This window comes from Myotis daubentonii, chromosome 18, assembly GCF_963259705.1.
Source record: "Myotis daubentonii chromosome 18, mMyoDau2.1, whole genome shotgun sequence".
NCBI lineage: Eukaryota > Metazoa > Chordata > Mammalia > Chiroptera > Vespertilionidae > Myotis > Myotis daubentonii.
Window position 1 is genome coordinate 42,918,880 of NC_081857.1, and position 18,574 is coordinate 42,937,453.

Genomic DNA, 18,574 nt, shown 5'->3' on the forward strand with positions numbered 1-18,574 from the left:
TTCGTCACCTTGGCGATCGCTGGGATGTGACGCTGATTGGCTTCCCACCCAGGTGGCTGGTTAGATGGGAAAACACGTCTTTTTAAAGCGGTTATTTTCAGATGCGCCCGGCATCCCAGCGCCCGTGGGCGGCCCTCGGTGACGGTGACGGGACGCTGAGATGAGGGTGGGGCGGGGCCCGGCCTGGGGCCTGCCAGGGGCTGAGATGGCAGTGAATTAACCTCTGTGTCCGAAGGTTTCCACCTCGATCGGCCGTGCTAACGCGTGACTGTCAGACCGCGGTCACTTGTTTGTGGCCGAAAGGGAGTTGAACACTGTGCTGCCAGGAGGAGTTTGCGGTGGGGAGCGGGTAAGCGGGGTGAGTCCTCCTAGCACAGCGGTTCTCAACCTGTGGGTGGCGACCCCTTTGGAGGTCAAACAATCCTTTCACAGGGGTCGCCTAAGACCATCAGAAAACACATATATAATTACAGATTGTTTTTGTGATTGATTAATCACTCTGCTTTAATTATGTCCAATTTGTAACAATGAAAATACATCCTGCAGATCAGATATTTACATGACGAATCATAACAGTAGCAACATGACAGTGATGAAGTAGCAACGAAGATAATTTTATGGTTGGGGGTCACCACAACATGAGGAACTGCATTAAAGGGTCGCGGCGTTAGGAAGGTTGAGAACCACTGTCCTAGCAGAAGGCCCTCCATTTCACGCTCCACCGATGGGGTGGGAAACCACGAAGACACAGCAGGCGGGGCGTGGCCAGAGGCACGGACGCCCGTGTCCCTTGCCAGGAGGCAGAGGCCGTGCCCACACCCGGCGTCGTGTAAAGGTCTTGGGCCGTGGCGCTCGGCTGTGGCCGCTCCCGCAGCAGCTGACTGCAGGCGCTGCCGGCTGCAGAGCTGAACCCGACGGCTCCGTGGCCCCTACAGCAAAGCGTGCAGCCCTGCCTGCGCGGCTCCCGCCTTTGCTGAGAAGGGAAGTAGTCACTGGCCAGGCCCCAAAGGGAGGCTGAGTCTCTTCCTGCAGCTCCACCCCCTGTCCTCCTGTCCCCTGTCCCCTCGGCCCCTGCCCCCCTATCCTCCTGTCCCCACGGCCTCCAGCCCCCCGGCCCCCTGTCCTTCTGTCCCTCCGGCCCCCTGTCCTTCTATCCCCCCAGCCCCTGGCACCCTGTCCCTCCCCCCGGCCCCCTGGCCCCCCTAGCCCCCTGTCCTTCAGTCCCCCTGGCCCCCTGTCCTCCTGTCCCCACAGCCTCCAGCCCCCCGGCCCCCTGTCCTTCAGTCCCTCCGGCCCCCTGTCCTTCTATCCCCCTGGCCCCCCAGCCCCCTGTCCCCCCCGGCCCCCTGTTTCCCCAGGCCCCCTGTCCTCCAGTCCCTCTGGCCCCCTGTCCTTCTATCCCCCTGGCCCCCGGCCCCATGTCCCCACCCCCGGCCCCCTGACCCCCCCAGCCCCTGTCCTCCTGTCCCCGCCCCCGTCCTTCTATCCCCCTGGTCCCTAGCCCCACCCCCGGCCCCCTGTCCCTCCCGGCCCCATCTCCTGCCCCAGGACCTGAGTGCCTGGCTGCAGTTGTCACTTCATGCTCCTGTCGCACTGAGCCTCCCGTTCCTCTGGGCAGGGCCCTTCCATCTGCTCCGTGTGGGACCAGCCAGTCTCCCCACTGTGTCTCGTACGATCTGTATTCCTCCAGCTTCACAGCTTCTAAAATCCATCCACTCGTCCAGTCATTCGAGCAAAACAGCACCTCTGTGCAGACCTACTGTGTGCGCCATGCAGGCTGCCCAGCACCGGGAGACGGGGGGCATGGGGTCCCCAAAGAGAGGCCGACGGGGGACAAGCAGAGCAATAAGCGGCCGCACCCGGTGGCTCCCCGTGTGTCATGCTCTGAAGTAGGCGTGGTGGCTGACGGTGGTGAACGGGGCCACGCCGGCCCCGGGCGCGGGCTCTGTGATACGGGGGCTGTCTCACTGTGTGCCCGCCACTCCCGCCCTCACACCCGAGGTTTATTTGGGACCAAAAGGGAGTGCGGGGCTGATCCACCGGAGCCGGCGGACCCTGTGCCGGAACCAAGCCTGCGAGGCCCCTTCGCTGACGGAGGCGTCGCCGCGTGTGGAAGGGGCGGTCACGGAGCTGCTTTCCTCCCAGCGTGGGAAGCGGGTATGAGGGGCCAGCGCGGCCACATGGACTTAACTACCTATCCATAGAGCAGAATTGATCTCCTGCCCTTAGAATTCATTACTGTTGCTGGCTGGGTTTGAAGACGTCAGAATACAGCCCTCCCTTCCGTGGAGAGGGCGGGGGTCCTGGAGCCGCTGACCACGGGCCTTCGGATGAAAACCCCGAGAGGCACAGCGCCCGGGGATCGTGGGGGGGGGGGGGACAGGCACAGCGCCCGGGGATCGTGGGGGGGGGGACAGGCACAGCGCCTGGGGGGTCGTGGGGGGGGACAGGCACAGCGCCTGGGGGGTCGTGGGGGGGGCAGGCACAGCGGGGGGTCGGAGAGGGTTTGTTGGGGTTGGATCCTGGTGGTAACGAAGAGATGGCGGAGGAGGCTGCCACGCCGCTCCGTGGCCACTTGGAGCAAAACCACCCCCTGCGTCTTGGCTTCTCACGTGCCCAGTCAGGGCGATCGCAGTGCCGTTTCCTGGGGCGGATGCTGAGGGCTACGCCGAGGGCGTGGACGTGGACGTGTGCCCGCTCCATGCACGGTCAGCATTCAGGAGGTGCCCGTGGGGGCGTGGCCGGCTCCCCTTCTCCACATGGCGATGTGGTGCTGGAGGAATTCTGGAAATATCAGGGCCCTGTGAGCTGGATTCTCAGAACCAGCCAAGCGCTGAGGGCGCCTACGCAGGAGTGGGCCTGGGTTTCCTTTCGGGGTCACGGCCACGTGCAGGCTGGGAAGGGGTTCCTGTCGCGGTTCTGGTCTGGGCCGCTCAGCCGGTGGGAGTCGGAGGCGAGGAGGCCGAGGTCCCCTGGGTGCGGCTGGGCCCACAGTGTGTTGACCGCGAGGGGCGCGTCCCGCTGGGAGCGGGTGGGCGTTAAACCGCACCCATCCCGGCGCCCAGAGCCGGCTCCGCTGTGTTCAGACAGGCGGTGCCATCAGGCCGGTGGCTCAGGCAGCGAGGCCTGCAAGGGGCGCGGAGGGGAGGTCCGCGCTGTGAGGGCGAGTGGCCGCGGCCTGCGGGCAGGTGAAGATCAGCAGCCTCACGAAGCCGAACGCCACGCTCCCGGGCGACACGGCCTCTCGCCGCCCACAGGCCCCACGGGCCGGACCACATCCTGGACGCGGCTCCTTGGTGCTCAGGGGGCCCGGCCACCTCCCAGGGGGGACAAGGCTTTAGCCTAGAAACCAGCCGTGTTCGAGGGCGAGGGGAGCGTCCGCGGCGAAGGGAGAGTGTGCACAGAGCGAGAGGCAGTGAATGCCCGCCGGCGGTCAGCGGCTGCGTGTCCTCCTGTGCACCAAGCGGTCAGGGTTCGATCCGGGTCGGGCACAGGCCTGGGTGGCCGGCTCCATCCCCTGTGGGGGGCGTGCAGGGGCCACCGATGGGTGTTTCGCTCTCATCATCCATGTTTCTCTCTCTCTCCCCGTCTCCTTCCTCTCTTTCTAAAAATCAATATAAATATATTTATTTTTAAAGAGAGGTAACGAATGTTAGCCAAACGCCGGTGTCTGCTGTCAGGTGCGGGAGGGAAGGGAGGTGCGTCTGGGGAGAGTGGGGGGAACTCACAGGTTCCCCTCGCGGTTCAGGCGTGTGTCCGGCTCACAAGGCGGCAGGACTGTCAGCGAGCTCGCGGGAGGCGTGGATGTGGGCGTGGATGTTCCCAAGATAAGGTCCGTCCGGCGATGAAAAACGTGACTCCTCAAAGCGCCCACACTGGGGACACTGCGTTGGAGCTGACTACAAAGGAAGCCCGTTGCTTCCCGCTGTCAGGGCACAGGCCCGGGTTGCGGGCTGGATCCGCAGTGTGGGGCGTGCAGGAGGCCGCTGATCAGTGATTCTCATCATTGATGTTTCTCCCCCCCCCCTTCCTCTCTGAAATCAATACAAATATATTTTTAAAAGGTAAAATGGAGACACGAATGCCCCGCCTGAGGGTGTTGTGAAAGCAGTGAAGTGAGTGTAAGTGCTTGAGACGAGAGCCAACGTTTATCCCTCTTATTTCCACAGACGGGAGTACCCACCCCGCCTCCTGGGAGGAAAGAGGAGCGAGGCCGCCGCCTCCGTGTCCCCGCCCGTCACTCACTCTTCCCCGGACCAGGAGGAGCTCTGGGCCCAGGTCAGTGCCTTCTGGTTCCTTCTCTTTCCGAACCACCCGCCGGGCGAGAGGCTTGTCGGGAGCTGCGTGAGCCACGCGGTCAGCGCCGGTGACGCGCGTGTGCGTCCGTGGATGGACGCGTTGGATCCGGGGAAGCGGGGCGGCGCCTGGGCAGAGGTGTCCGTGTGCGCGTGGCTAGCTCCCGCGTCCTGCCCTCAGTGCTCTCCGAACTGGGGAGAGAAATAAGAGGGTGACGCCTGGCCCTAAGCCCGAGCTATGGAAAGTGCCCCGGGCGTTCGCACACACCAGCGCTCAGACCCGCCCAGGCCCCGTGGCTGCCCACTCCCGGCTCAGCCCGACTCTCCAGCTCCGCCCGCTCCCACGTCCAGTCTCAGGCTCCCTCGCGGGTCTCTGGCCACACTGATGGTCCTGCACCTGGGCTCCTCCGCCCTCACCCCCATGAACGCATCCCCCGCTCCCAGAGCAGCTCGGGAGGTGGAGCCGCCGCACTGCCGGCCTGTCTCCCTCCCGCCAGCGCCGCTCCACACCTGGACGTGGTGTCCGCTATGAGCCCCTCCTTCCCCGGGAGCCGAGTCTCTTCTGTTTTCCTTTCTAGTCTCATGTTCCATCACTCCCCACACACACACACACACACGTGTCCCACTGCTCACAGACACGCACCCAGGCCAGCACCCCTGCCCGGGGCCCCCCTGCCCGTGACCACGGCCGTGTCAGGGGGATGCTGGGATCGCTCACGTCTCCCAGAACGAGGCAGTAGACCGGCCAGCTCGAACGGTGGAGGGGTGATGGGGGATGGCAGCTCGGCAGACATGCTCCCCAGGTACAGGTGGGTCCCCTGAGGGAGTGGGACAGGCTGTTCATGGACAGGAGGCCACGGGTGTGCTCAGCATCTGGGAGACGGGAGAGACGCCGGCGGACGGCCATTGGAAGAAGGTCAGTGCATCGTGTATAAACCGGGCATTTCCGGGAAATCGGTCTGAGTTCTGACGTCCATGCTCCTGACTGCGTGATGAGCTGTCCGTCACGTGTCCTCGGGTCCATCTGGACGGAAGTCCTTTCCCACTCAGAGGCCCACGCCGGTGAGAGTGAGGAGACGCGAGACATGGCCCTGAGTGCTGAGCCCGCAGCCAGTCCCCTGAGCTGAGGGGCTGGGGCCTCCCAGCTGCAGCCAGTGGGTCTGTGGCCGGAGGCCCAGGCAACAACCTGGACTGTGGATTGGGGCCTGCAGGTGGGGGTGGGGACCTGGCTGACCCCAGGGGGTGTCAGGGTGGAGCTGAATTGCAGGACACGGCGGGTGCAGGAATGCTGGTGCGAAAGCCGCGCAATTATAACCCCAGCTTATCTTTCTGAGTCCCCCGTGCCCCCCCGCCGCCGTGTCCCTGAGCGGTGTGGGCCGTCCTGGTACCAGGCTCGCTCTGCTGTGCATGGACCTGCTGCGTCGCCCCGAGTGCTGGTGGCCCCTGTGTTCTAAGACACGCGTCGGCCTGTGGCGTGTGGAAGTGCTTCTCAGGATTTGAAATCTGACGCAGCGGTGCGTCCCGTCCATGATATTTCCATAATATGCATCACAAATTGATTTTTTTTAATTAAATTTTAAACACTGGCTGTGGGGATGGCTTCCATTTTGGAGGCGTGGCAGTGAACGGGCTAAAAAGACGGCCTCTGAGCCCTGGCCGGTTTGGCTCAGTGGACAGAGCGTTGCGAACTGAAGGGTCCCAGGTTTGATTCTGGTCAAGGGCATGTACCTTGGTTGTGGGCACATCCCCAGTAGGGAGTATGCAGGAGACAGCTGATCGATGTTTCTCTCTCATTGATGTTTCTAACTCTCTATCCCTCTCCCTTCCTCTCTGTAAAAAATCAATAAAATATATTAAAAAAAAAAAAAAAAAAAAAAGACGGCCTTTGAGCGGAAACGCCCTGCAGCGCCCACTGTGGAACCCGGGGAGCACGTGACCGCGTGAAGGCCCCACGCGTGCGATGTTCCACGTTACCCAGGGGTTAGATTGAGCGCCATCGCGATTTTTAGGAATAAGGTTATTTTTAAAAACCTTGAGGGCTGCAATATCATGTTGTGTTGTGTGGCCGACCCCGTGACCGGCGTCCTCGGGCCCACGGGGTCTGTCCCCGGAGGTGGTGGCGGCGTGTGAGCACCCGCGCCCCATGCCCACCACGTGCAGCTGCTTCTCCGCCACCGGGCCGCTGCGGACAGGAAGCCCATTCATTCTCCTGCCTGAGAAGCTGTTCTGGGGGCGCATTCTGACTTACCGTCTGCAGAGCAGGCGAGGAGCGCCGGGGGGCAGCTATCCCCCAGGTAGGTCATTGTCTGCCCCGTGTGGGCAGGGCAGGGAGCAGCTCCCATGGGTGGGCACAGGCGGGGAGCAGCTCCCAGGCGTGGGCACAGGCGGGGAGCAGCTCCGATCGCCGGGATGAGAAATGGCCGGTGCCCGGGAGCCAGGCGGCCCTCCTCTGGCTCGCAGCCCACTTTCTCCTGGAGGTTTGGCTCCCGGCTCCTGGGCTGTCATCTCTGTAATGGGCTTTTAAGTGACTGTTTCTTGGGGAAGGTGGCATTTGTCAGGGTGGCGGGAGGGCCCTGGGAGGACGTGGAGCACACGGGGCCTGGCTGGCTCGCCGCCCGAGCCGTCACTGGGGAAATGATACGGGTCTGAGGTCTGAGCTGGAACAGGCGTGTGTCATGGTCTGTGTGTGGCTGGCCGCTTGGGCGGCGGTTTCTCAGCTGTGCAATTCTGCATCTAAAATAGTGTTTCATGGCCTTAGCCGTTTGGCTCAATGGATGGGGCGTCGGCCTGGGTTCGATTCTGGTCAAGGGCATGTACCTCGGTTGCAGTCTCCTCCCTGGCTCGGGCCCTGGTCAGGGATCGTGCAGGAGGCAACCAATCAATGTGTCTCTCCCACATCAATGTTTCTGTCTCTCCCTCGCTCTTCCACTCTCTCTAAAAATCAATGAAAAAATATCCTCGGGTGAGGAATAAAAAACACAACAAAAAACCCAGGGCGTCCGATCTCTCCATCCTGCCTCCCCGTCAGCTGTCCCCACCCCCACCCCCCATCAGCTGGCTCAGGTGCATTTCCCTCCTCTGGTCTGCGTCTGGGTTGGAGGGTTAAAGACCCCCGTCTTTGGGGGGGGGGGGCGCTAAAAGCATAAATAACAGTCTAGCCAGTGGCCCTCGCGCGGTGGTTCCCGGCCAGGCCGCTTGGCCTGGGGGTGCTGCAGGCGCCAGGAGGTAGAGGCAGGGAGGCTACCCACACCCTCAATGAACAAGACGCCACGGACCCACATGCCTGGCTGCCTGGCACCTTCCGGGGGGCTGTGCGCCAATTAATTCTCCGCCAGGTGCAGGAGGGCTGCTGGCCGGCCGCTCATTAGTGATGCGGGTGTCGCCCCCTCTGCCGCCTGCAGCCACAGCCCCCAGGACCTCTGGGCTCCGGTCCCAGCAGCTGCCAGGAAGGGGGCACCCGTCTTCCTGGCTCCTGGGGAGGAAGCGTTACTTCCCGTGTGTCATGGCGCCTCCCACGGCCACATGGCCGCCACCTCAGCGGTCTGTCTTGTTTCCAATTTACCCAAACGCCCTGAAGAGCGTGCGGGTGTGCAGACCGGGGCAGAGCCAAGGCCGGCTCCTCCCGCGGCTGGAACCGGGGCGGGAGGCCTCTGGTCCCGGGAGAGGAGGTAATTGACCTCCTGTTCCAGGTCAGAGCATCCATTTCTCCGCTGAGCAAACGCTCACTCTGGCAGTTCAGACCTTGGGAAGCCGGACCATTAACAGAGCGCTTCCCTCCACCGCGTCCTGCTGTGCATTGCAGGCGCGGCCCCTCCGCCCTCCCACGGGCAGAGTCGGTTCACAGGGGACACCTTCCTATCACGGCGCTGGTGAGGCCAGTGTGGCGCCGGCGCGGCGGGCACCTGTCTGTCCAGGTGGGAGGAACTTTAAGTCAGTGGGCTTCTCCCCAATATTAAGCTTCACTTTTAATTAAGAAACACTCCCCCCCCCCCCCCCATGATTTGCTTCACACACGTCCTCAACTAGTTCAGGAAGGACATGGGTGAAGGGATCCGAGAATCCGAGGGGGCACCGTGTGTGGGTCACGTGGGCAAAAGCCGCGGGGTTTTAGGGTGTCAGAGCACCCCGTACCTCAAAGAGGGGCCTGTGCCAATGGGCGGAACCAAACTGTTTCCCTAAGAGGGGCCATGGTCACGAGCCCTGAGGGGCGTTACGGAGGGAGGGGCCCGCCGTGGGAAGGGACAGCTGAGCGTGTTTCCAAGTTCTTGCCAGATCAAGTGTAAACGGAATGGAACCTACTGATACTTCATCAGGTCAGAAGGAAAGGTTTCATGCCTCTAGGAGCAAAACCAACTCAGCACTTAGATCGGTACACGGAGAAATCGATGGTGCCTGCAGTAGTTTGGTATAGATCCTCCCATCTCTGAACCAGGGGAGTTCCCTCCATTCGAGAGCCGCGTCCCTTCAAAGCGAGACACCGGCCCACGAGCTCTGATGTGGTTATGCCCTTTCTAAGAAAGGCAGTTACCTTTTGAGCCGTTTCTAGAAATGAAGAGTTTTTGTCACCATGAAAGGCTATTTTTTGAAACAATGGCCGTGTCAAATATTAGACTTCAGTGTTGGGTGTGAATAAACCATCGTCACAGCTGCCAAAGCAGCCATGAAGCTACTGCCAGCGTGGACGGCCCCCCAGGCCCCTGCACCCGCTCACCGCCTGCACACAGGCCGAGCGCGGCGCGCCCAGGGACTGGAGGTAATGCGTGTGGCACCAAAAGCTGTGGTGTAGGATCTGCCAACTTCCCGAGTACCGAGCGTCAAATGAAGACACACACATGATGAAAGTAGTAATATATGGAGCATGCCCTCAGAGTGCGCTAAATTGAAATTTATATTAAAAAATAAATAGAGCAGGCAATGAACGTGGGACTGACTGATAGGCCCTCCTCGGGGGCCCGGGAATAAACCTGCGCCCGACTCGAGCCGCGTCTCAGACTGACGGATTTCCTGATAAACTCGGGTTCCTGAGATTTAACTGGAGAATAAATGAAATTCCTAGCAGCTTCATTACAGCAATAAGACAACTTTAAGACAGTGCTTCTTGAAATTATAATCATGTTTGTGAATTTCAAACAAAGCTCAAGTTCAAAATGCCTCAGGTCATGATTATACGAAAACCTGAAAATCTGTAACTGAATGTTGTCTCGGTGCCTTTTTAACATTTTAAATCTAACACCCCGGGAAGCACTCCGTGTGGAGAAGGCCCACTGCAAAGCCTCCAATGTTTACAAGCCAGACCGTTCCTGACACCAGTAAGCACCGCGTGGTGAGGAAACAGCTGTAGACATGTCTGGTGACCGGCCCCCGGTCCCGGTTGGAAAGTGTGAAGCAGCGAATGGTGGGACGCTCACGAGACTCAGTGGTCACGCAGGTCTGCACCCGGACCTGGCACTGGTGTTGGGTGAGGGTGCGAGGACCCGAGGCTGCGCTCTTGTGCCGACTCAGGAGCTCCTCTGGGAAGGCTTGAGCCCCGGCTTCCTGACCACAGGACCGCGTGATGAGTCTGACTGGGATCTGCCATGGCTGCCTCTTCCCACCCCTTCCTGCCTCAGCCGCTGACCCAGCTGTGCTGCACTCGACCTCACAGTGAACTATTAGGTGCTCCCAGGTGACTGACACACAGACACACGCACACCTGTCTCCGTTCCCCCCTCCACCCCAGCTAACTCCTGTCCACCAACCCCCAAGAACCCTTCCTAGCCGGTGGGGGTCAATATCCTAACTCCTCCCTGAAAACACATCAAACCACACACCTGCCGTTTCCTGACCCGTCACCGCCGTTTCACGGGATCTAGGTGGGCTCCTGGTTATGTCTCGAATGAAAGGATGAATTCTTAAGAGATTAAAAGTAGACGTTGGTGAGGCAGGTATTGTGGAGCGGCTGTGGCGCTCGGGCTGACTTGGGGCAAAGCCCTCCCAGCACAAGTCTGGCCAAAAGGCCATGGCTGTAAGCAAGCCCGACCTTCCGGTCTGACCTGCAGTCCTAGGCCTGCGGGGGTGCAGCCAGTGCTGCCTAAACAAGGCTTGATGGTGTTCAGAGTGGCAACAGGGAAGCAGCAGATGTGAAACTCGTGTGCTGTGACTATAAAATAAAGCTTCGCACAGGCTGGGTCACTGTCCTCATCCAGGCACAGTGATCCACCTGGCCCCACCTGTATTCTGTTTTCCTTGACCCTTCACCACCCTCCTCAGGTTCACCCCTGGCCTTGCTAAACGCAGTTCACATCTAAGATGTTTCTCGTTGGTAGAAACCCATCGTTCTAGGGTCTGGTTTCATACAGTATTTACATCTTCATGTTTCTGGTAGTGTTACAAACACAGGCAACTACATTATTTTTTAAAACACAAAATCGAGTGGGGGGGAAAAAAAAATCACAAAATCTTTAAGGTGATCTTAAAACAAAGGCATACTCAGGGGCTTCTCTAGCCCTCCTGTCACGGGGGCCTCACCCGCCGATCTTGGGGAACTGTACCCTCAGCAGGTAGAACTGGAGCTTCTAACAGCTCCCGGAGCCGCTGCTGGTCTCAGGGCTGCGTTTTGAATGAAGGTTCTGGGACCTGAGGCAGTTGTCCTGCTGGTGGGCCAGGCTGGCCCAGCCCAGCGGTGACCACAGGAGTGACCGCAGCCGGGAGGGCGGATGAGGAGGCCTGGCTCGGGCCGCGGTAACACGGGAGGTGAGAAGTGGAGGAGGAAAAGTTGCAGGTCGGTCACCGGAGTGGAATAGCAGTTTGCGGCAGTCCTAGTTGTTGCATGTTTGGAATCTTTCATACAAGTTGAAATTGCTTGAGTCAGAAATCCTAAACACACTAAGGCCAAATCCACTGTGCCCGCTGCCTGGGAGGAAGGCGCCAGCAGGTGGGGACAAGTGTGTAAGGACCCCACACAGGTTCAGCTGTAAAGTACTAACTGCTCACTCTTTACATCGCCTGGGAGAAACTTGAGACTCAAACCATCTATATTCAGTGTTTATTGAAAAGAAATTAACTTTAAAACCTCAAAATTAATTAAACGCCATGAGATTTGATAAGGGGCGTGTCAATGTCCAAACATCCTCTTCTTGACAAGTATGAGGCGTGTGAGGGGTGGAGAGCACAGTGTGCCATGTGCTCAGTATGTTTGTTTTTATACATATTTGCACTTTCATTCTATTACTTGCAAAATCTTAAAACTAAAATAAAAACCCATTAACTTCAAATGAATAAATATATAGGAGAGTAACGACTAAGTATAAAATAGAAAATCCTACCTGTGCTCACAGACAATTCTGTACCCACTTCCCTGTGTTAGGTCTTGGCTTGAGGAGGGCGTGCCCTCTCCACACGCTCCCTGCCCGACACACTCAGAGGCCACTTCCTGGTCACTGCTCTCCACACACACATGTGCATTGTAAGTTATTTCATCACAGAACCAACCTAAGCAACATGTATGGCTCTGGAGCTATCTGACACCAATGTACCTATTTGGAAAAATGTGACCTAAAATATTTTGAGTAATAGATACAGCACCTTATTCAGAATCCTTTGAAAAGCGGAAGTTGTGAAATGAGAACTCACTGTTCAGCTTCCAATACCTGAATGTGTCCCTTGGCGAGAAGCCCCCTCCCCACATGGCGCTCTGTGTCACAGCGCAGGGCTGTCGAGGACGAGGAGACCTTAGCAGACAGAGAGGAGAGGTGAAACCGCGAGAGAGCATGGCAGTGGGAGAGAGTGCACTGCATTCACCCCCCCACCCCCACCCCCAGGGAACCGGGAAAGCGACGGCCGAGCTACAATCTGTCTTTAAGCAGCAGATTGTAACGGGTGGGACATGTTAATTCCGGGTCCTCCTGGGAAGCAGTCACCATCTTTCAAATTAAAAAACAAACAAAAAACCACCACCCTGGTGCAAGTTCACAGCATGTCGGTGTATCTGCCCTCCCACCTGCGGGGCCAGGGCGCACAGCACAGGGACAGGAGAGGCAGCAGAGAGAGACAGAGGTGAGCAGAGCTGCAGTGTTTATTGAGCATGCTACAGAGGGAGCAGAGTACACACAAGGAAAGTAGACCACCATCAAACCTCCCGACTTTGTTAGAAAAGTAATTTTTAATTGTGCCGCTTCCAAACTAGACTGAATTTTACATTTCTAAGGATGTAAAAACTCAACTAATAGAAAATATACATGACCATTCTGTCTACACAGATAACAGAATCTATGAATCTTGAAACGAAGTACATCAATTTCAAAAAGTATTGGTCATTTAAACAGAATCAGCAATTCAGATCGACAAGAACTGTTCAAATTAATTTGACCTGTAGATTCTGAGCCATGTTTTTATTAAAGTCAGATCTATTCCTAAATACAAAATATTTTGAAGATTTATTAAAACTGAATATTACAATGCAAGGTAAATTAAGACTAAAGGCACATAAACTTTGGTCCCACCTGGTTGTCAGTTTTAGAAAACTGCCACAAAATTCATCTTCCTGCAAAGGTTTGCAGTGACTCTCTGCATCTTGGAAAGACATGCACCAGTTCCTGCACTAGCCAGACCAGCCTCCATGCTCAGAAATCCACAGCCATGTCCAGTCGTCATCACAAACTAAGGATGGCAATAGGTATTGAAATGCACATAAGTCATGTCAACTTCAAAAAACATCTACGGAAAGTATTCAGCCACAAACAAGACGTTACTTAGTGCTGACAGCAGTTATAGGACGCGTCCCACAAGAGCGTGTACAAAAGGTTAAGGTTCCACAATGCTTTCCACGTAGGGCTCAAACTGACAGAAATTAATACTCTGCATCTTGTTAATTCAACTAATGCCTACATTCCTAACAGAATCTAGACCAGAATTGTGAGATACAAAAAGGCCAATGTGTTTTTAAAGCAATAAAGCCTAAGGTAGTAAAACTAAAAAATGCTGCTTTGTTCTTTCAATATCCTGTATCTTATTTGACTAAATAGAAAGAAATGTGACAAGCCAATAATTCAAAGTACGTTCCAAGCAGGAGAAACAAAAACTTAACCTTTTTACACACCCCTGCCTATACATAGTGTAATCCCCATATAACAGTGTGCCCGAGACAAGCAATCCCTTGTAAATTCCTAGTGAATTGCACAATAGCAACACTAGTTTTCCTTTAAGGCACGTATGTCAACTAAGTTGAAAAAGAAAAGGAAAATTAAACAAATTTTAAACAGACAATAAAAATGGCTTCCCTATTGAACAGATGGAATCAGCAGTTAATACTCTGCCTTTACATATGCCATTTCGTTTTAGAACCAAGGAATGATAACAGCATGAGAAAAAAAAGGAAAAAAAAATCAAACTCTGGTCCCCACTTTCTGAACAGTCACTAGGTGATGACACAACACTGTGACCCGCCTCCGCCTCCGCCCTCAGATCGTGGACTTGGAGAAGGACACTCGCAGGTGGTGGTTCTCCCCCAGGTTGTAGTTGTGCAGGTCGATCAGGGCCTGGATGGCCTCCTCCACCGTGGCCATCTGCAGGAGGGCCATCTTGTGATCTCTTCTGAAGCAAAAGAATAAAGTTAGACACTTGGTAACAACTAGGAAGCCTTCGTTACACACTTGAGTTTTGCCCATTCCAGAAACCACAATCTCTATAAACAAAAAGAATAAAAATCCCTTGAAGAGAACGTTTACTTCCATCCAGCCACCAAGGGAAAGAGCAGAAAGGGTGCTTACTGAAAAAACTTAAACGCTTTCACAGTGCCCCCCGTGTTGGCAAACAGCGTCCGCAGATCCTCCTCTGCGACTGAAGGGCTGGGGGAGTTGGAGCAAAACGAAGAGGAAGCGTTATTCGTCAGCTTTATACGTCATTCCTCAAGGGCCCACCCCCCAGCTCCAGCTCCAGCTCCAGCTCATGGGTGATACTCACGGGATGTTGGACAGGTGAAGGGTTGCAGAAGGAGGAAAAATGTTCTGAAAATTTTTGGATCCAGGTTTCTTAAAACGATGCAGTGGGGAATTACCAAAATCTTTAGTGAGACCCTGATCATCGAGCCCCTCCCGAGGCAGCTGGACAGTCTGGTGCTTAGACAGAGTGACACGGATAATCTTTCCATACATCTTCTGTCCATTGAGATGGTTCATGGCTACAAGAAAAGAAACAATGCCTACGTTTTAACAAAGCACAAAGCAAAGAGGATTTTAATCATTTAAAATCTGAAATCTCTGACTTAGAAACAAGTCCTGAGTGTCTAGTAACCATTGGTGTCAAGTTTAATCCACTTGCCCCAGACGAGGCACCTGGCAGAAAGCTTCCTCCACAGAATGAAACCCAGATTATGCCCCCCCCACCCCCCGCACTCTTCCCTGACAACCCTGCCGACCCATCAGCTGTGGCCCCAGGAAAGGAAGTGAGCACGCCTTGCTGCCCTCTCCTCCCTCGCACTCCACACCCCAACCTCAAGTTCATCTACTCCCCACCCCCCAATCTAGGCACACTACACTCATTACAACAGTCCGTACAGAGAGCAGAACCAGACACCATTCGGAAGGATTTGCTTTCATTCTCCCTCAGGGACTGCTCAGCCACAGTGACCACGGGCACCTTGTTCTCCGAGGCTCTGCCACCCCCAGCTCCCACGCGATGAGGAAGAAAATGCTACTTACGAGGACCAGCTGCCCCAAACAGAGCGGACACAGTGGGGAAAGGAGACATTGCCTAAGCCCCCTCTCTCCTCAGAGGCAGAGAGCTGTACTTCAAGAGGTAGAAAGCAGATGCCTCAAGTTCTGTGCATTGTCTGAGCTACCACCATCGCTGGTAAGCAACACTGCAATTCAAGCTTACTTGTCTCCAAAGGCCAAAAGGCCCGGATATTACGTGGTTAGTTGGTGAGTCTCGTTAGATTAACAGTAAAACTACACTAGTCCTCACATCAAAAACAGCAAACTTCAAAATAAAAATTGTGACTATGCCATCAGCCTGAGGCACCATCATTCCTGAATCTCAACTAACGGAATTCTCAGCTTAAGAGCAGGCTTTTCATAGTCAATCAGCGTGAGGATACCGTCAGTCTTGGGATCTGATTCTGATTTAGTGAAATGAGATACCCATTTAATTAAAACCACCGATTACTTATATAAGCAAAACTAAGTGTAACTTGACTAAGGTATATTTTAAGATTCCAAAAGGAATTAATGGTGTACCTGGCACAGGTTTTTCATTCTGAAAGAACCTGGTACCTTAAAATACATTTTCCACGTGACTACATTACTTCTAAATGATGTGAGAATTCAAGTAGTCTGGCATTAACTGGAATCCCAGACTATATGAACAGCTAACTTCCATTACAGGGAATAATCAGGAAAAAAGCTTTATAATATAAATGCCGTAATTTTTATGGACAATTGTTACTGCATTCCTGGAGCCCGAACCCTTTTCCATGAGACTGAACATGGGACAGTAAGAGGACAGCAGAAAAACACAAGAATGTTCACCTACACCACTACTGACATGAAAATAGGAACATTAACACGACATGCTGAACCCTGGCTCTTAAAACAATCCGCGGCTCCCTCCTTTTACTTAGGGATGGACATGAGCTACGTGAAGATGGGCAGAGCCCACAGCTTCCTTACCCAGTTGTGACTGGTGCCCGTCCGCCATCTGGATCAGAGCGCTGTCTTTCTTATTGTACAAAATCTTCACGCGCTGCACGTCTCCATATACACCTTGAGTGGAACCACAGAGAGGTAATCCAAAAAGGAAATTAATTTTATGTGCAAGTCAGCTAACGATTATCTTTCTGACATATTAATGAAACATTCAGACATCAACATGATCACTCATTCAAACTCATCATTCTCACAAATGAATAAAGAAAGATCAAGATTTTGAACAGTGAATTTTGAAAAGAACAAATTTTGATAAACCCTCAAAGCTATGTGAATGATATTAAAGACCATGCAAAATAAATCAGCATGCATTAAAACAAATTTTGTGTCTATGGAGAGTTTTAAATAGCAAAGAAAAATAGCAAAAGATTTACTATTCAACTTTAAGCCAAAGTGCTAGCTACAAATAAGAATTAAGGTGAAACCAAAATCAAATCAATAATAAAAGTATAGTGCTAACAATAACATACCGAAGAGGGTAAACAGACTTTGGGGCGTAACCATCTTTAGAAGGAGAGAAGAGCAAGCAGCGTAAGACAAGGAGAGAGGAGAGTCGAGGAAGAGCGGAGATGAACAGATCATCCATACGGAGGGTGGTTCCCGCAGAATGGTGAGTGGTCATGATCATGGTTCAAGGCGGTTAATTGGGGCAAGTTGGTCCGAGGACGTTTGTTCAAGCACAGAAGCATGAACAGGGAATGGAGACAGGGATGGAGACCAGGACAAGGAAAATAAAGGGTCAGACAGGGGAGGGAATGGGTGTTTGGAAAGACAAGGAGAGGGAAGGTGAACACACAGGGGAAAGGATGAAATGGGGAAGGGAAACAGCAATGCAGAAGAAAAAAATAAGGAATTGGGGAACAAAAAAAAAATAAAATATAGGTCAGTACATAGGAAATGCAGGAATTTGGTCAGAAAATGGTTGGTTTATGTACTGTACAAGAAAAACTGAGTAAAATGTAGTCATCCAAGACAAATATGGGTAAAGTACATCTACATCAAGAGTCAATTACAGCATTTCATCTCAACACGGGGCAGGAGCATGCACAGGGCTGTAAACTCTGAACTGTAACTGCATAAGCACGGCTGGTTATGAAATGCAGGCAGAATTTTTAAAAGAAAAACAAAGGCACTGATTCAAGCCTTTTCACATGCAGAACTGTGAGCGACAATAGTACCAATGATAAAATCAGCTCAATGTTCATACTGACAGAGGCCAATTAAAAATGATACCAATGTTCAATTAGACACCATAAACTGATACACCGAGCCTCCCACATTTCATACCAGCTTTCATAGCAATCAAAATAAAACATACCAGACATAAATGTACAACTAAAAAAATAACTCAACGGTAAGCTATTTAACAAGGGGGCAATAACGTTGAAAATATTTGTAGGAGACAGTGACTAATAACTGCAAAGAAAAATTACTAAAAGGCGGGAAGAGTGCCTCGGCAAGATCTTTGGAAGAACCTTTAAAGAAACACGGATTAGAGTCGTTCACATCAAAGAAGATTTAAAAAATACAATGACACATAAGCATGAAATGAACAAGCAAATAATTAGAAAAGGCAAAGAGCAAAATTTTTGACAGTTAAATCTGCAAACTGGATTACATTTGCCTTTGAGAACAACAAAAAGATAAAAAGCCAAACTACTGTACTTCACCATATTTTTCTTAGGAAAAATAGGTAGTTAGGTTAAAAAAATATATATTTAAAGAGATATGACTATCTAAGGAAATAAAGTATTACTTAGGTACATAGGTTTTATTCAGAAGTAGAAACATACAAAAAATACTTTGACTAATGAATGTACATAAAAGAAAGGCAAGTGCAAAATGAAATCCACATGGAAACTTGCACAGATGGAATGGAGTGAAGGGTGAACAGGACAGGCCGGCCACTAACCTCCTCGTTCAGATTGCTAACCAGCAGGACCGTGTTGCCGCCCGCGGAGACTCCGGGCATCCCCACGCGGCCCGCCGCAGCCGCGGCCGCAGCCGCCGCGGCGTTTGGAATGGCCAGAGGACTCAGAGCTCCTGGAACAGCTGCAACAGGAAGCCCTAATTTTAAAATAAAGCGGATTTTACGAAACACACACAAGTCGTTTACAAACACCAACTTAAGCACCAAGGCTGCAGGACTTGGGGCTGCACTCCACATGGTTCCTGAAAGGGAATTCGTGTTAACACTGAGAAAAAGGGCTTGCTGACCAGGAGTCATTACAGAAAAACAGCTGATTTCGGGGAAATCATTAACTATTATAACTAAAGTACATGCTATATTATGTTAACAAGTTAAACCATCGCGTTTCCACGGAAAAGCAAAGGAAGCATAGAGAGTGAACACATTCGAGTAAAGATGTGCGCGCCCAGCGTTCACAGGGAGAAGCCACATCTAAAACCACCTTTCACTACGAGTGACTCACTTTACACAGGGCCGTCTTCGTGAACTCACACCAGAAATCAAACCAGCCAGCAAAGCTCATGAAACCAGCAGGTCCCCCTTCCATGAATCAGCGACTTTCAACGGGAGGCTGGGAATGTGTCTAAAACATGCAACACCTGACTAGGCAGGAACACTGACCATGTCCC

At 53.5% G+C, this 18,574-nt stretch overlaps 1 protein-coding gene across 5 annotated transcripts in view; it reads right to left on the reverse strand.

The window, feature by feature from the left end:
• Window positions 1–12,330: 12,330 nt before the first annotated feature.
• PTBP2 (polypyrimidine tract binding protein 2) overlaps window positions 12,331–18,574 on the reverse strand; it is a 36,900-nt gene continuing 30,656 nt past the window's right edge. For 2 of the 5 annotated variants that reach the window (XM_059674053.1, XM_059674057.1), the window contains 6 exons: window positions 17,889–18,043; window positions 16,447–16,480; window positions 15,941–16,033; window positions 14,235–14,451; window positions 14,042–14,119; window positions 12,331–13,865 (listed from right to left, as the gene is read on the reverse strand). In XM_059674053.1, coding sequence (XP_059530036.1) covers window positions 13,733–13,865; window positions 14,042–14,119; window positions 14,235–14,451; window positions 15,941–16,033; window positions 16,447–16,480; window positions 17,889–18,043 — 710 coding nt within the window. In that variant the 3' untranslated portion in view covers window positions 12,331–13,732. The remainder of the gene's footprint in view (window positions 13,866–14,041; window positions 14,120–14,234; window positions 14,452–15,940; window positions 16,034–16,446; window positions 16,481–17,888; window positions 18,044–18,574) is intronic. The other 3 variants (XM_059674054.1, XM_059674056.1, XM_059674055.1) reach the window with 3 other exon arrangements.